At 33.3% G+C, this 17,784-nt stretch overlaps 2 protein-coding genes across 3 annotated transcripts; one reads left to right on the plus strand and one right to left on the minus strand.

The window, feature by feature from the left end:
• Positions 1-257: 257 nt before the first annotated feature.
• On the plus strand, positions 258-3,554 carry LOC105157391 (protein JINGUBANG-like). The gene is made up of 2 exons (XM_020692962.2): positions 258-1,491; positions 3,418-3,554. The coding sequence occupies exon 1, from the start codon at positions 304-306 to the stop codon at positions 1,486-1,488; it is 1,185 nt and encodes a 394-aa protein (XP_020548621.2). The 5' UTR covers positions 258-303; the 3' UTR covers positions 1,489-1,491; positions 3,418-3,554.
• On the minus strand, positions 3,441-7,294 carry LOC105157169 (S-adenosyl-L-methionine-dependent methyltransferases superfamily protein). Of its 2 annotated transcripts, XM_011073483.3 has the most exons (8): positions 7,002-7,294; positions 6,715-6,907; positions 6,510-6,619; positions 5,006-5,084; positions 4,857-4,924; positions 4,625-4,691; positions 3,881-4,009; positions 3,441-3,731 (listed from the first exon to the last, which is right to left on the minus strand). In XM_011073483.3, the coding sequence occupies exons 1-7, from the start codon at positions 7,263-7,265 to the stop codon at positions 3,897-3,899; spliced, it is 894 nt and encodes a 297-aa protein (XP_011071785.1). In that variant the 5' UTR covers positions 7,266-7,294; the 3' UTR covers positions 3,441-3,731; positions 3,881-3,896. The 2 variants fall into 2 exon arrangements, with proteins under 2 accessions (XP_011071785.1, XP_011071784.1); XM_011073482.3 differs by having other exon boundaries at positions 3,441-4,009.
• Positions 7,295-17,784: the final 10,490 nt, after the last annotated feature.

A 17,784-nucleotide genomic window follows, 5' to 3' on the forward strand; every position in this document is an offset into this window, starting at 1 on the left:
GTAAGGTGTTTACTTTATATTGTAGGGGTTCGATTTTTATCTCCAAGTCCGGTACAAAATTGAACTAATATTCAACTTAAACAGTTCAAGTAATTATAATATAATTAATACAGAATTTCTTTTTTATTTTGTCATCCAAACAACGTATACGTAAATAAGGTCTAAATGTATTGATAATTTTTTAAATGAATATTTATAATTATACGAAATATCAAGAAATTTGAGTGTAATATTGGATTCAAAGTGCAACAGCTCACTCCCTCATACTCTCTTCTCCCTCTCTCTATATATGATTTCTCTTCCATGCTTCTTTCCAATACAAAAATGAGGCCAACTGATCAAACTTATAACTCAATCAGGGCTTCTTCATCTGTTCATTCACTTTCACCACCAGCCCACCTCCTCCACGGCCACCACCAATGCATAGCCACTCTCAAGGGCCACAACGCCTACACGTCGTCCCTCGTTCTTGCCGGAGAATTCCTAGTCACCGGCTCTTCCGACAAAGAAATCCGTCTACGTAGTCTGAGTTCTCTAGCACTGGACGCTGAATCTCCAACCGATGATCATGACTTAGTCATGGCAGCAGGTAAGGGTGCAGTTAAAGCCCTTGTGTCATCATCTGACAATAAGCTCATCATAAGTGCTCATCAGGACCATAAAATCCGTGTCTGGAAAATAGAAGATGTCAGCAAGTTTCACCGTCAAATCACGCACTTGGCCACGCTGCCGACACTGAGCGACCGTGCCCTTAGACTCTTGGTCCCCAAGAGCAGAATCCAAGTCAGAAGGCACAAGAAATGCACATGGATTCACCATGTTGACTCTGTCTCAGCATTAGCCTTATCGACAGACGAGACGCTGCTCTACTCCGTTTCTTGGGACCGGACACTCAAAGTCTGGAGGATGACGGATTTCAAGTGCCTGGAATCCATAGCCAATGCGCACGACGATGCAATAAACGCCATTGCTCTGTCGGATGACGGCCATGTCTACACAGCCTCATCCGACACGAGAATCAGAGTGTGGTCGAGGCAAGAGTCAGACTCTAAGACGCATTCCCTAGTGGACACATTGGAGAAACATGACTCGGGGGTTAATGCTCTTGCACTTACCGGAGACGGGATGGTTTTGTACTCAGGTGGCTCCGACGGTTCAATTCTCGTCTGGACGAACGAGGGTGGCGGCAGGATGGCGGCGGTGGGGGCACTCAGGGGGCACAGTAAGTCCATACTGTGTTTGGATGTGGTAGTAGAGTTGGTGTTCAGTGGTTCAGCTGACAAGACTGTGAGGATCTGGGGAGGGGTGGGGAGATCATACTCTTGCTTAGCAGTTCTTGAAGGGCATAAAGGGCCTGTTAAGTGCATTGCTGCAGCATATGATCATAACAGCAGTGCTAATACATCAAATGCACTAAAAACATGTCTGCTGTACAGTGGCAGTCTGGACAGTGACATTAAGGTCTGGAAGATTTTCCTGCCATTCTAAGAGGTAATAATTAATCCATAATCAGCACTTGATAATTTCACTACCAGTCATTACAGAAGCAAGATTTCTCGCATATTTGCTTTCATGAGTTGGGAAGCCCTTTTGTCTATCTTTTTATAAATAGAGGGAAGATTACATCTAACATCCCACAAGTGATTAGCCCTTTGCGATTTTCGTCTTATTATTGTTTAACTCACCACATTCCATCCTCTAACTCCAAAAACTGTTGTAATTTTAGTCCCAAACCTTAATTTTATTAGACATATGATGAGAACACCTCTCAATTCCCTCAAACTTAGCGGAGCACGTGCATGGGCACGTGTTGTTTCCGTCCTAAATCTAACAGAGAATTGGGACTAAAATCGCAAGTTTTTAGTAGTTATATAAATCTAGCGGACGCAACATCGTAGAATCAAAATGACAAATAAATTGACTTGTGAAAATTAAAATGTAATCTTCTGTAAATATATATATATATATATAATAGAAAGTGGATGAGCCATTTGACATAGTGTAAAAGTGTGAATTTGGAATGGCCAGAAGTGGAGATCTGAAAAGTAGTGTACAATAATGGAATAATTTGGGTAAAAGAGGACATAGAGAAGCAAGTTGTACAATTTAATGAAGTGCAGATTTGAGCATTGATGTTTTTGGGATGGCAGAGAGATGTATTATATATAGGGGTTGATGGACTATGCTTTTTTATGTATTTTTATTGTTAGTTAACCTTTTAGAGGTCAGTTCCAGATGTGTATATCACTCTCCATGTGCTCAAATTGTATGAAAAGCAGATTGGTAATGATTTCTACCTTAATTTTTGGCTGGATAAGAATGTCTTGCACTAATGTTCATCTCAAGATAATAACTGTTGGAAAGCAGAATTCAGTGTTCATTCTAATCGACAACTGTTGGATGAAAGCAAAATCCATGCAAAAAACCACTCGTTTCTGTGTATATAGAAAGGTAGGCAAAGTTATATTTTAGTTTCATAGGTTCGGCTTTAATACTTTTTTAGTTTTTTATTTTATGAGATTTTTAAAATTGTTCCAAAATTATTTATGACTTATGAGATTAAATGTGTTGAGACTTTTGCAATTTTGAAAATTTTCGTAACGTAAAAGTGTTTCAAATTTGTTCAATTTTATAATCATTTTGAAAACCTCATAAGGTAGAAAGTAAAAGATATTGAACCTGCACTAAAAGTGTAATAAACCCATCCAACATATTACACTCAACAACAATAATAATAAAGAGTAAATTACAACATCTCTTGATATTTAGCATAATTATAAATATTCCCTTATTATTTGAAAAATTATAAATATTCTAATAACGCTTGACCAAATTATGTAATCCTTAAATGGAGGTATGAAATTATCAACTATGCCGTTACTGTACTTTTTTCTTTTCTAAAAAAAATTTAAAATTTATAAAAAAAATTGGATAGTTGGATGAAAAAACTTAAAAAAATTATAAGAAATTATTCACTTAGTAAATAAAAAAATTTTAAAATTAAATAAAATTATAATTCTTAGTCCATAAGAACATTTTGGTCAGTTTACTACAAAAAATGAATAAAAACCTAACAAAAACTAACAAAATAAATTAATTGTTCGACGACCATCAAAATCAATGGAATATTGATAATTTTTCAAATAATGAGAGAATATTCGTAATTATGTCAAATTTCAAGAGAGATTGTTGTCATATATCCTAATAATAATAATACCTTGCCCATCAAGACCCATGTTTACATTTTTCATGACTATATGATAATTTCTAACATAAAATATTAATATTATCATATGTGATTCAATGATTCAGTCCATTCACATACACATTCAGTTAAAATTGGATTGAACTTTGCAGAGCACATTACATACACAGAAGATATTGTCATAATTTAGCACTGTCTGTTTTGGCTTTCAGATTTTTAATGGCTCACACTGAAATGGCAAATGCTAAGTATACCAACAGGAAACTGTTTAAGGATGATGAATAACGGTTAATACATTTCAACAAATGAAATACAACGAGCGGGGAGCACATCATAAGGAAGCCACAAAGCATGTCTGGGATTCCAAGCAACAGTCATCGGATTCCCAGAAGAGATATAATCTCATGATGTTCCAGAGTTGATGCACGTGAATGTACACCGAATACGAAAGGAGCTTCCGACCAATACTAGGAAAAAGGAGCAATTTCGTACTCATGCACAAGAGGAGTAAGAAGAGATGGAAGAACTGCAAAGAAGAACAAAGTGACAAAACTGTTTCATGCTGATAAGCTATACATCAATTTGTTTCCCAGTCGAATTACAGAAGTGGAATTCTATTTGTTAATGAACAGGTCAAAGACAATATGGTACAACAGATGAACAACAAATGCGTACTGATTGAGCATCCTCTTCACATTGGTAGCTTTGCTGGAGTACCGGGAGCACGAGGATATTTTCTTGGGGTGGGACCGTCTTTTACACACATAATGGCTGTTCTTTGTCCATATTTGCTGTGTGATTCCACTGAATTCAAGCGCATACAATGTTAGCAATTTACACAAGTTCGCCAGTTGTTGGCTTTCACATTTGAACGGTTCAGATTTATAGGGAATAAACCAAGTCTATCATAGAGTGAATACCTAAGGACTAGAGGGCCTTATGACCTGCACTTCAGGAAAGCTTAAGGCCACCAAAGGATCCCCTCCACGGACCCCCCAACTTTCTTATTTTCCTTAACCCTTGTGCATAATATTTGAATTTTTGGTACATATTCGCCCCTCCAATTATTTCAATGCCCCCCCCCCCCCCCCAACCCCAACAATGTGACAATGTGAGCCTAAAGTAGCAAAGTCCAATATATAAATATAAAAAATTGACCGGCTTTCTCAAACTTTCACTTCTGGACCTGTCCCTGCTTAAGGCTCTGAAAAGCTAAAAAGGGTAAACTACCAGTACATCAAAAAAGAACTGAATTTTCAATAGGGTTTTCAAAATCAGAACCAGAAGATAAAGTAAAAAAGAAAAGGTCACAACAAACCGAAAAGGACATTGCAATAAAGAACCAAATGAGTTCAGAATGTATTTATCATAGGTCACACACAAGGTGGATAATCCAAATTTAGCTAAGAAAATACATACCAAAACATGTTTGCAAGAGAGAAGCACCCATCAAATGAATAGCTCTTTCAGCTTTTGTAACCTCCTCCTGGAAAGACGTTTATAATAAGGTTATTCATATACACCGTGTACATGCCTATCTATGCTCATAGATAAACATGTAAAAACACATGGGAAATTCAGAAAACGAATGTAAACGTAATGGTAGAACCAGAATGTAAAGATTTAAGAACCTCTGTTCAAAGCAGCATACCTGAGGATCATGACCTTTTGCCGCGACAAACAAACCACCAACACGGACTAGAGGCAGACAGTACTCAGCTTCATGCCAAAAAAGAAAACAATGCTTAAGGATTCATGTACCACTAATGCAATAAAAAGACGGCCACTGCAAGTGCTTACCCAGAACTCTCATTTCTGCAACTGCTCTAGCAACTGCAATATCAAAACCCTCTCTGAAGTCAAGATTTTGACCTAGATTCTGTCCTATACAGAGTTTCAGATTTAAACGGGCATACATGAGATTTTAATGAAATATTACAAAATAAATGACATGAAAATTTTCATTTGATAGTATTTCTAGCTTTTCCAGCCAAACCAATTGAGAAACAATGTCTTTTGGAAGGAAATAAACCACATGAAGATCAAATTATAAACCATCATAAAGTTGCATATAGGAGCATGATATCTTGATAGATAAATAAAGTTTGACTTGAAAGAAGATGAACTCTTAATGAGTATCTGAGGAGTATTCCCAACTGCCTGACTAGGATAGTATGCTCCCAGATGCCCATCACATATGTCATGCTCAAAATACTAAGTTTATCATGCAGAAAACACTAGAAGAGAAAAACCAGTTGCACTGCATTTGAAAGTTCAACAGCTAAGTGAACATCCACAATTGCTGCATGTATCCATCGGCGCATAAAATACAAGTGGGATGCCCCTAGCTAACCAATAGAACCCACAGTATGAAGTCAAAATTATCACATTAACAAACTATGGTTCATGAACTAATCTACTACAAGCTCGATTCTACAATGAGAAACTGACTACTGTGCAGTGAGAATGTTTTCAATCAAAAATTGAAAGAGTGAAGCAATATTAGTTATTTGACAAAGTTCTTGCTTAAGAAAATCTTCAAAACATGGTAAATATAGTTATAACCATTATTTATAAAACTTTCTCCTATGTAACGACCAGAGAGAACAGGACAACAACCGCGATGGCAGTTGAAAGCTACCTCTGAGGTCTGTAATGCATGAGTTAGCATAATTTGTGGTCATTCACGTAGGCGATTTCACAAAGTACCATGGGCACACCGCATCATAACTAATTACTAGTTAGCCATAAAGTTAAGCAAAAAATGACTTAAAACTCAATCTTCCAAGTAAAGATATCCAATCTGCATTGGCGAAAACCAAATAACCAGTCCCACAAAATAATAGAGATCTATTCAGCTCAAATACTGTTGAAGGCACAACAAAAGCATCACAAACTAAATTTCCACTTGATGCATATAACTCGAGTAAAGGATGATATGAGAATAGACATAATAGTTCAATCAAATGACATGGATATCTCTAAGAAAGTTCACCTTCAATGGCTGGTTCAGAAATATTAGAAATTTTGCCACGTAAAAAGCGAAAATATATTCTGTCAAACAAATTGAAGTTTCATCTAGATGTCTCAGTCAAAACAACAGTGATCATTTACTTTCACATTGGCTTTTGTCTTGCAAGTTATTTTGCTACACCTATCGTGTGAAGCAGTGGTATTACGAGTAAAAAGATGTGAATTTATCACCCAATTCTACAGGATGTTAGGAAGCACTCAAAATCCAACAACAAACATCAGTACAATGGTTGTAGGGATTACATCCTTTATGTCGACTGGAAATTCATACCTCAGCTCGACCCCGCAAAACTTTCACATTTTGCAAGCCAATGAGACCAACAACATGCTCCAAGAAGACGCAGCGTTTATTCATTGACTCTAACAGTGTAACATTCCAACCTAAAGCAAAATCCAATCCCAAGAAAGAAATTATACAAAAATAGTCTCGTTTTGAAAACCAAATTTGTAGCACTTTAGGGAATTATGATCATTACTCGGGCACGCAATAGCAAGAACCAGACCCGGAAGCCCAGCTCCACTTCCAACGTCGACAACACTCAATTTTTCAAAAGAACTCCCACAATGCGATAGGTAGGAATCGCGAACAGGATCTATAATCGCTAACGAGTCCTCGACGTGCCTCTCCATCACCTCGTTTTCTTCTCTCACCGCCGTGAGATTCATTTTCTGCAAACCCAAAATGGCAAAACAATTTTAGAAAAGCATCATCCATGCCAATAACGAAAATTAAAGAGGTATAGAGCAATTATGTGGGGAAAACCTGGTTCCATTGCAGAAGAGCATCAACGTAAAGCCGAATTTGATATTTTTGGTCACAGGTCAATGTCCGAAAATGGGGTGTCTCGAGGGCCGCCGACGCGGCGGCGTTGGTGGAGGTGGAGAAGAGCTTGAGGGTGGTTTTCCCGGCGGGACCGAGGTTGAATTTGAGTGTGGAAACGTTAACAGTTGGAAGGTGTTTGAAGAAAGTTCCAAACGAAACTGGATAGGAAGAAAGAAGGCCTCGCGCCCCCAAGGAAATTAACATCTTGGCGCCAGCAGCCGGGCGCAATTGTCGACCCGGATTATATTATCGGATCTTCAAAAGTGGGGCCCAAATTAACGAAATGGGCTGCCCCGTCCTCCCAAAAAAAAAAATTCTTTTAGTCCAAATCAAATTCAATTAAATCGAACCAATCACATAAAATGTATAACATATTTTTCACATGATTGATCAATCGATCTGAATTATATACAATCACATACAAATATATTACACTTTGTATATAGTTAACGGACAAATTTAACTTACGTATTTGTTGTAATTGGATTGACATTGTATATAGGGTAAATTACAGTCATTTTTCTTGAAAATTGATATAATTATAATATTTCTCATTATTTATAAAATTACATATACCTTCAATAATTTTAACGTCCGTCTAACAACGAGTCTACTTAATTATCCTTTATTAAGTTTCCATCTCATTTATGTAATAAACTGACCAAAATACTCTTATGGATTGTAAAGTATAATGTTATATTTTTGTAAAAAAAGTTAAAATATTTTTATGAATTAATAGGTCCTATAGATCATTTATTTACCCACCGTAAAAATTTTATATTTTTCAAATATTTTTTAAAAAAATAAATCAATAAAAATAAAGTGATATTATTCACTTCACCGACTGACTAGGGGCGACATATTTTTTTTCAACTGAGTTCAGTATTTGTAATTTTCAAAACATTATAAGGTATTTGTAATTATTCCAGCCAAATAAAATATAGCTTGTAACTTACCCTTATATATTATATGAGTAATTAATTGTCTATGACAATAATTTTATAAATCATTTTTTGTCACCAATTATTAATTTGACAACACGTGATATCTGCTCCAATTATAGTTATAAAAATTATTATTAAAAAGAATTAAAGTGACTTAATTTGTACCCAAAAATAGAATTTTATACTAATAATAACAAGGGCAAGATAAGGAAAAAGTAAGAATAAAAAATTGTTGGAATATGTGTCCAAAAATCAATTGGATTGGCAGTTTTAAAAACTTTTCAAGCGATATTTATTTAAGTAATATTGTCCTGATAAATATGGTAAGTATTCATTCTTGATATATGTGTTTATTGCGCTTACCAATTATATTAAGACTGCTTTGACGTCACAACAGATGCCCACAAACCATTTTAGATAACCCATGTAGTTGGGATGCGCATTGGATAGGGGCTATGAAACCAACTTTTGAGGGTTGATTTGAAATGTTCCAAGTCGAGAACTTCGAGCTGGGCATCGAGAGTTTTATTGAGACTTGTACTGAATATTGCATTCATTGGATGAATGCCGTGTTTCATCAGCAACAGACGTTGGACGTACATGCAATTTCAGTTGGTTAGTTGACAAGGTGGTTAATTGACTGAACTAACTCGTAGAGACCGTTATATGAAAGTTTTAGAGACTTGATCGGTATGACTTGAGTCCTCAACTCCAATAATATGGAAATAATCCTCAAATTTAAGGAATCATGGCAGTCACGTCATACGATGACTACATCTTGGATTTGCGCAAGAGGTGATTGTGTCACAAACATGATGATTTAAGCCTTGTCCAGTGCAATCGCAGTATGTAGCGAGGACGGTGAGTTCAAGAAGAGGATTCGTCCCCTGTTTGTATGTAATGGAGGTATCTCCTACGCACTTGGAGACACGTTCACGCCTTATGAATTTGTGACCACAGTAGTTGATCGAATAGGAAAAAGAGGTTCCTATGTCGAGTAACTTAGTGTAACGCAGTCTCAAGAATTAAAGCATAGACGCCTAGTCCAGGATGGGAACTCATGCCCTAAACTAAGGATGGTAGATGGGAGGACCATACCCGTATGGACTCGAGAGCCTAAATGTTTATATAGATATTCACCTAGTCTATAGTACCATGGACTGTTGCTATATGGCAACCCGTGGTAGCTGGTTTTTTTTATCAATGGTTGATCAAGAACGATTAATTAGATTGGAATTAATTAATCGATAGTGTTGGACACTAGTTCAAGTCTAGCTGAAAAGTGAACCTAAAAAGTTATACTCAAAAATCACCGAGGAAGAATAAGAAATTAATTTGGAGTTAATTTTGAAAGGTATAAATAATTGGATTATTTACACGTGGGGTGACCCATTGGATGGATAGCTCAAGATTAAATTAATTAGATTAATTTAATTGAGTTTATCTTAATTAATTAATAAATTAAATTTATAAAGTAATTAAGATGCTTTGGGTTTATGTTCATTTAAATTAAATACATATTGTGCTCAATTCGATTGAATTTTATTAAATTAAATTTAATTAAAATTCATTGGGTCTTGAATTTATTTTATATTAATTTGGACCACTAATTGAGGCCCACTAGCCAATTGATGGAAGGAGAGCTGACCAAGAAATTACATTTTTGGAAAGTGCAAGTTTGGCCATAATTAGAACCCTCTCTATATGATTTGATTGGATCAATCATATAGAAGGAAGGTTACCTTATAAATGAGTGGAATGTATATAGACACATTTTTACTTATTTATATAAGGTATATATATATATGGATAGTGTGTAATTATTTAGAAAATAATTACACAATACACAACAACACATAGTGAGTGGTATAGAAAACACACACTCCTCTCCTCTCCCTCTCTCTTTCGGTCGCCCCCTTCTCTCTCACCTCTCTCTTTCGGTCGCCCCCCTTCTCTTTCACTTGGTGAGAGTTTGACCTTAATCTCTTCTAGTAAAGGGATTAAGGCCTTCTTCGTTCCGGTGTAGTGTGAACTTTGCTTTACAGAATTCCTACGTTGAGATCTTAAAGCGAACGTATTTTCCGATTAAAACTATAGCAAAAGAGGTAATTCTAATTTTATTTATGCATCTCTTTCGTTTTATAATCATAGCCTCGTATGAATATTTTATTCTCTTTTTCATACTACATCAAATGTCCGGGAATACCAAGGGTACACCCCTTGATTCTATCGATTTATGTTATATTTGTACGCTATTTTATTATTTTCTCTCTTGCTTTCGCTAGGCCATTCCCAGGCCGATCCGTTTGTTCCCTTTCATAAAGGATGGGCATGAAAATAAGAAAGAGTTACTATTACTATTAGGGATGGCAATGAAGTAGGTTTGCCAACATCAAATACTCGACCCCAAGAGTTTCTTGGCCCCATGACTTGAGACACACCCCACGCCCGGTCCCTAGGTTCAGTGGTTGGACCTAGCGGACTCAATTTAAAAATTTTCAAATTGTTTAAAAATATATTCTCTAAAAAAAATAGTATTATCATAATTTTATAAATAAGAAACAATAATAGCATTATAATATTAGTTCTTTTATAAATAAATATATATATATATTTAAATTTTAAGTTTTAAACTATTAAAATATGTGTTATTTATATAGACATAATACATTAGAACCACACAAGCTATTTTACATCATTATTTAGTAAATAAAAGCTTTAATTTTATGTATTATATATAAATAAAAATTACTATAAATAAGGGTGGCAATTGAACCCCAACCTGGATCTGATCGGGCCAAATGGGGGTGGATTTGGATTCAAAAGAATAAAGATCGAGTCGAATAGTAGATCCTAAATTAGACGTGATACGTAATTCTAGATATGCACTATACATTATTTTTATTTTTTAAAATATATGTTGTTTTGATTTAATTCATGATAAGCTAAAATATAATATCTTATTTTAAATACTCAAAAGATAATATGATACGAAAAAAGAAAGAATAAAATAATAAGAAGAACTTATCTTATTATTAGTACTAATAATTATATTATAATAGAATTATATTAATCATTTCCACTTAAGTTTTATATTAAGTGATAATATTAAGATTATTATATATTAGTATTTAACCATTGATATTATCTTTTGTTATGGCACCCCAAAACACAAAAGAACCAACCCTTCTCTTCAATGAACACATACTTGAAAAAGAAAAAAAAAAATGAAACTCATGAATTTAAAGAATTTTTGGGTTAGGGGTTTTAGATATTTACAAGGTGAAATTACATTTTTTATTTTGTCGTTACATCGGTTAGTACTTTTAGTTCTGTAACTAAATGTATTTGCACATTTAATCATTTCTTGAATAAATTTAGTGATGAATATTTTCATATTTGGTCCTTTTTCTTTGTAAATTTAGTTATGCGTTTAACCACGAGTAATAAAACTCATGCAAAAAAAATTAGTTTTTCCACCGTTAAAAATTATTTGCCCTAGCTAAGAGCCATAGTAAAAATATTTGTCATGGCTTTTAGTCGCCCTCAAAAGAACCACGGCAACAATCATTGCGTGACCGTAATCAATGACTATTGACTACAGCTATTTATTGTTAACCATGTTAGTTAGCCGTAATTAAATATTATATTTCTTGTATTTGTCTACAGGACTAAATTCACAAAAAAAAACTAAATTTCAAATATTCATGACTAAATTCATTGAGAAAAAGACTAAATACATAAATATAATAAATTAGAGGACCAAGATATAATTTTATCTATTTAAAATTTCTGAAAAAGAATTCACTTTCCAGTTTCCACTAAAGTTGCATGTGCCCCCACCCCCCCCCCCCCCCCCCCAGAAAAAAGTAAAATAAAATAAAATAATAGAGAAAGTTTGGGGGAGAAAGTGGGATGAGAGCTGGTAAAGTAAGAATGAGTTTTATGATGAAGAGGGTCAAACATCAATTCATCAGATCACTACTCCCACAATTATTTTTTATTTTATTCTGAAAAAGCAACCCTTAAAATATTATAAATAAATATATTTATTTATTTAGATTAAAAGTAGTTGTTTATCTTTTTGCTTAATAAAGGGATGCATGCTGACCACCAACTCATTATTTATGGGTTAGATTAATTATACATAATAACATCAACATTTTATTTATGATATAATTATTTAGATTATTTCATGATTTATAACCTCAATTTATTTATATTCATATTAACAAAACACACATAATGTTATTTATAATGTATTAAATAACAATTTATTTAGAAATATATATTGATTATATCAAAACACAATTTTTAAGAAACGTATACTAATGATAATCATTTGATTCGAAATAAATAAATATATATATATATATATATATACTGATAGCTGGCCATATTTGTTGTTATCAGGTTAGTATTATATATGTGTTATTAATTATTTATAACGACAACTTTATACATAGTTCTAGTTTTGTAGTTAACAACAAGTGATGATAATTTTGATGCAATTTTCATCACTATAATAATAAAATTGTGAAATTTGTCATTTTGATAAAATAGAAATCTTCCACTTAATGCATATAATTAATTAAGGGTAAATTATGTAGAAATCTTCTAAAATTTATCATAATTATAAATATATTATTTTTATTTGAAAAACTATTAATATCCCCCTCTGAGTTTAACTCCGTGCAATAATAGACACATCCCATTAATTAGCTTCCATTAGGATTTCATAAAATTTGTATTAAACTGTTCAAATTGCTCGTTTGAGTCCTGGATTATAATTTTATATTTTTTCAAACTTTTTTTTTAAAATAATCGCGCATAACACAAAGGGGGCAAAAGGGACATCGCCCCTCGTCAATTTGTTTTATATTTTTTTAATTTTTTTAAAAAATCAATAAAGTTACAGTAGACATTTTCATCTTATCATCCAAGATAACATAATTATTTCACATATAAAAAATATTATTAGTTTTTAAACAACAATGAAATATTTATAATTATACAAAATTTTATTAAAACTCGTTGTAATTTATCCGATAATTAATACAAGTTCCATATTGTCACTTGAGTCTTTAGTAATGAAACTATATATATATATATATATATATATATATTCTTGCAAAAGTATATATAACCATTTGACCACATATATGATTAAAGAGGAATGACAAGAAATTAAAGTCAATAATACAAAACTAGACAAGAAAAAGGGAAAAAGGTAATGAAAATAAAGGTAAAGACATTTTTCATGGAGTAAAAAGAGCACTGTATTAGTGATTATAACTTTTACAGAGCTAGTCTTCCAAGAAACACCCCCCACCCCTCATATATATATAAGGGTTAATTGCAATTATGCTCCTCTAATAAATGCTAAATTATACTTTTTCCTCAAAAAATTTAAAATTACACTTACACCCTCTCCAAAAATTTTCAATTTACCTGACCCTCTTTTATTAAGTTTGGACAAAAAAATACTGAAATAAGTAAAAAAAATTATATAAATATTTGATTTTGCCTCTCATTTAATATTCTTATGTATAGTTTTGTAATTATAAAGGGATACATGCAATATATATATGGGGAGGGGGGAGGAAAAGTGAGGTAAACATCATTACAATTTTTCCTTTATAAATACAAAATTATTATATGAAAACACTAAATGAGGGATAAAATTTAAAATTTCGGCAATATATTTTGCTAACATTAGCATTTTTGTCCAAATTAATCCCAACAAAAAGGGTCAGGTATAAAAAAGTGAATTTTTAGATGGGGTGTAAGTGTAATTTTGAATTTTTTTAGAAAGAAAGTATAATTTTATATTTTTTGAGGGAGTTTAAGTGTAAGTGATGATAATAATGAAGTGATGATCCAGCTCTTTCTTTGTCTGCCCCCAAATTATTCCTTCCTTTGAACTGATCATAAGCAATCTTTTCTTTTCTTTTTTTTCTTCTTTTCAAGAATTGTGGGATTCCTTCACTTCTGTACTGATCAATTGTTTATTTAATTTATTTACTATTTATATGTATATGTAATGTGTCTGGGGTTCTGTTTTATTCCATCTTTACCTAACCCCAATAAAGCAATTTCAGAAGCATATTCAGCTTATCCTCATATACAGACACAATCAGCCTTTTACTGTTCCTACATCAAAAACAAACTTATATATATATATATATATATATATATATATATGTCATCATCACATTTCATTGTATACTAATTATTTATTATAATCTTTACATATTAGGCCTTTCTCATCCAATCAAAATGATAAATGGTACTTAAACTAATTTCAAGAATTAATTTAACATGACTAGTGTAATTTCAAGAAGTATAGATATATATATGTATATATATGTCGAGAAATGTTGATATCATGTGTAATTTAATTTGATTTTACGAATATATTTTCGTGGGCTGGTTCTTAATTATACTATACGTATAACTGACTCAAAATCCAAGAGAATCGAACGTGAGTATCTCTCTTTATATATAATTTATTCTGAATTATCATAAAAGTTAATATATGATTCTTTAAATTCTATTTTAGAAAGTAAATTAACTTAAAATTAAAAGTAAAATAGGGAGGGAGACAAAATGTGAGAATATCTAGATTGGGGGGGTGGGGTGGGGTGGGGTGGGGGTGTTTGCAGTTCTAACTAGGGTTAAAGGGCAAGGGTAAGCATATTCAGATGTATATATTGATACACAAAAGCTTGAACTTCTTCTTCATGCTCATCAGTCATCATCATGCCTTCACAACCTTTCCTCATCTCTCATCTTCTGACTCTCCACCACCATCATCATTGCACCCCCTACCCCAACCCCACCCCCCCTCACCCACCTCCCCACCCCCACCAATGCACAATATTATTAGAATCAAGATCATCCCAGATCAAGAAGCTTACTTCATATTTTCTTGAAGAGAAACCCTAGCTAGCTGCAGCTGGCTACTGATACATCATCAAAAGGGCCTTCTTCAAGTTGTTTGTTCTTGGAGGGTTTTCATCTCAGCTAGCTAGCTCATTTCCTGGGGAATCAAGCGTTACGGTCCGAATCTTTCGTTACGTTAAAATTATTTTTCTGAATTTATAATTATTAGCATTAGGGTTTCTGTTGATTTATGTAATCTGTGATGAAATTTTCATATGAATAAGTTTTCAATTGTTTTTGTGTATTTAGTGTTATCATATACTTGTTTTGCAAGAGTATGTGTTCGTTTCTGATCGATCGATCGATGTAACCTACTGTTTTTTTTTTTTTTTTTTTTTTTGTTAACTAGATCTATATATACACAATGGATCTTAAAATCCCAAACAATTTTTGCATATGATGTTAATTTTGATGTGTTTGTGTACTTAATTTTTACTGTGTTGTTGTATTTCCTTTTCTTTTTTTGGATTTTTGTGCTGCAGATTTCTAACTTAGAGATGAATTTTTATTTGGCAATATATGTAATTTTATGTATAGTATATGTTGTGCATAAATACTTCTAATTATTATTATTTTGTTTCAAATTAAGGTTTCATGTTGGCATAAGTCCAATTAAAGCCTACATTTGCATCTGAATTTTTAGTCATGGCGAAAATTGATTAATTATGGTGAAACTTAAATTTTCGAATTATTCAATTTGATCGTGGTAGATAGATTTGATTTATCATAATTTTTAAGTTGTAGTGACTTATAATATAGAGAATAATCTATTTTTTTGCAATGTAGTTTGTTTGGCGAAATTACACTTTTAATTAGTAGGAGGCCAACACTTTTAGTCCTCTACTTTACGGTATTTTCTAAATAATCCCAAAATTGAAAAAACTCAACACATGACTTAGTCTCATATCCAAGTCTTTGTCAAAAAACGGGCAGCAGGGACATGTGCAATGTACGTGCACATAAGTTGTATAAACAGTCAAACTAACGAACACCCGTATTGCACATATTATTGCCGTCTATTTTTCAACAGAAACTTGGACATGGGACAAATTAATTGTGTCAAATTTTTCCACTTTTGAACTATTCTGAAAATACCGTAAAGCATACGACTATAATGTGTCGAGTTTTACCAATTTTTATATTATATATTTTGAAAGTCCTTTATAACATAGGACTAAAAATATTGAATTTCCTATCTTCTGCGACTAAAAAGTATAATTTTGTAATTCTATACCATACACACTTTTAGTTGAATAAAATAGTATGAAATGACAATTGTTTTTCAAGAAAGCATTAAAGGAAAAACTTTAGTACTTTAGAAGAATGTGAGGTCAACTCAACTACATAAATGTTGTTAATTATTATTTTTTTTTTCTTGAAAATGTCAAAGAAGTTTTTAAAAGTGAAGCCAAACAAATGAACCCAACTGCAATAGGAAACGAAGTTTCTTTTCCTTTTTCTTTTTCTTTCATTTTCGAGAGAGAAAAAAGTAATTATTTACATCGTTTATTATTATATGAGAATATAATTACAAAAGAAATTATTATTAGGTTGAAAGGTAATTTTTGTCCCTTAATTTTAGGTTATTTTCGTTTTAGTCCCTTAAGTTACAAGGATTTCATTTTGATCTCGTAAAACTGAAAAAATCTCAATTTTAGTACAAATTTGGTCGGAAAGTTGAGTGACTCGCCGGAAAAATTCACATGCCAGGCATGTGACTTTTTAAATTGGGGCTTATATTGTGATTGGCTGAAAAAGATGATGTGGTGAAAACATTGTCTGAAGTTATGGGACTAAAACGAGAATGACCTGAAGTTAGGGGACCGAAATTGCCTTTAAGCCTTTTATTTTCAGCCAATCACAATGTAAGCCCCAATTTAAAAAGTCACATGTCTGGCATGTGACTTTTTCCGGCGAGTGACTCAACTTTCCTACCAAATTTGTACCAAAATTGAGATTTTTTCAGTTTTACAAGACCAAAATGGAACCCTAGTAACTTAGGGGACTAAAACGAGAATGACCTGAAATTAGGGGACGAAAATTACCTTTAATCCTTATTATTAATATAGAAAAAACACTGACATATATAAATGGGATATATAATTTTTATTTTTTTTTTGAGGGAAAACATAATTTCATTAAAAGTGAAAATCAGCTTTAAGCAGAGAAAACAAGTCAGCTTCAGCTGGCGAAAAACAACGGGAGCTGTAAAGTAAAGGTCCGGCAGGAGTAGCAAGTTTGTGAACAATTGTATTATTGTTCCTAACTACATGAGCAAAAAGGAGTAGCAAGTTTAATGTGTTGGATTAAAGGCCTGATGTACCACAGATCCAAACCAGAGCTGTTGAGCTTGTTGATAAGACTAAGGCAATCCCATTCGATCAAGACCCTTCTCCATCCATGGTTAATTGCGAGATCAACCGCTTCCCTAGCAGCAAGAGCTTCAGCAATTTCGCCATCAACTTCACAGCCCTTCTCAAGAACCGAGCCGTCGAAGTTGATCTTAGTCATGCCAGCCACGGGAGGGGTCCATTTGGAAAGTCTGTTTTTGTAGCAAGTATAGTGCAGTGAGTGAGAAACGTTTGCTTCCCTGTATGCTGCTAGGAAGGAGTTAGCCGATGTAACAGTTTGTTGTGGAGTTGATGAAATGCTCTCCATGCTCAATCTATTTCTGCTCCACCAAACAAACCAGCAGGTGAATAGAGAAGAAACATGGGTAAACCAATCAAGAGTTTCTCCATGCCACGCCGTGATCTACTAGTGCCCACATCTGTCTAGCAAAATGACAATAGAGGAAGATGTGTACCTGTAGGGGGAGCATCTGAAGCAAGTTT

The sequence above is a fragment of the Sesamum indicum genome, linkage group LG3 (assembly GCF_026168435.1).
Source record: "Sesamum indicum cultivar Baizhima isolate 11 linkage group LG3, ASM2616843v1, whole genome shotgun sequence".
NCBI classification, from domain to species: Eukaryota; Viridiplantae; Streptophyta; class Magnoliopsida; order Lamiales; family Pedaliaceae; genus Sesamum; species Sesamum indicum.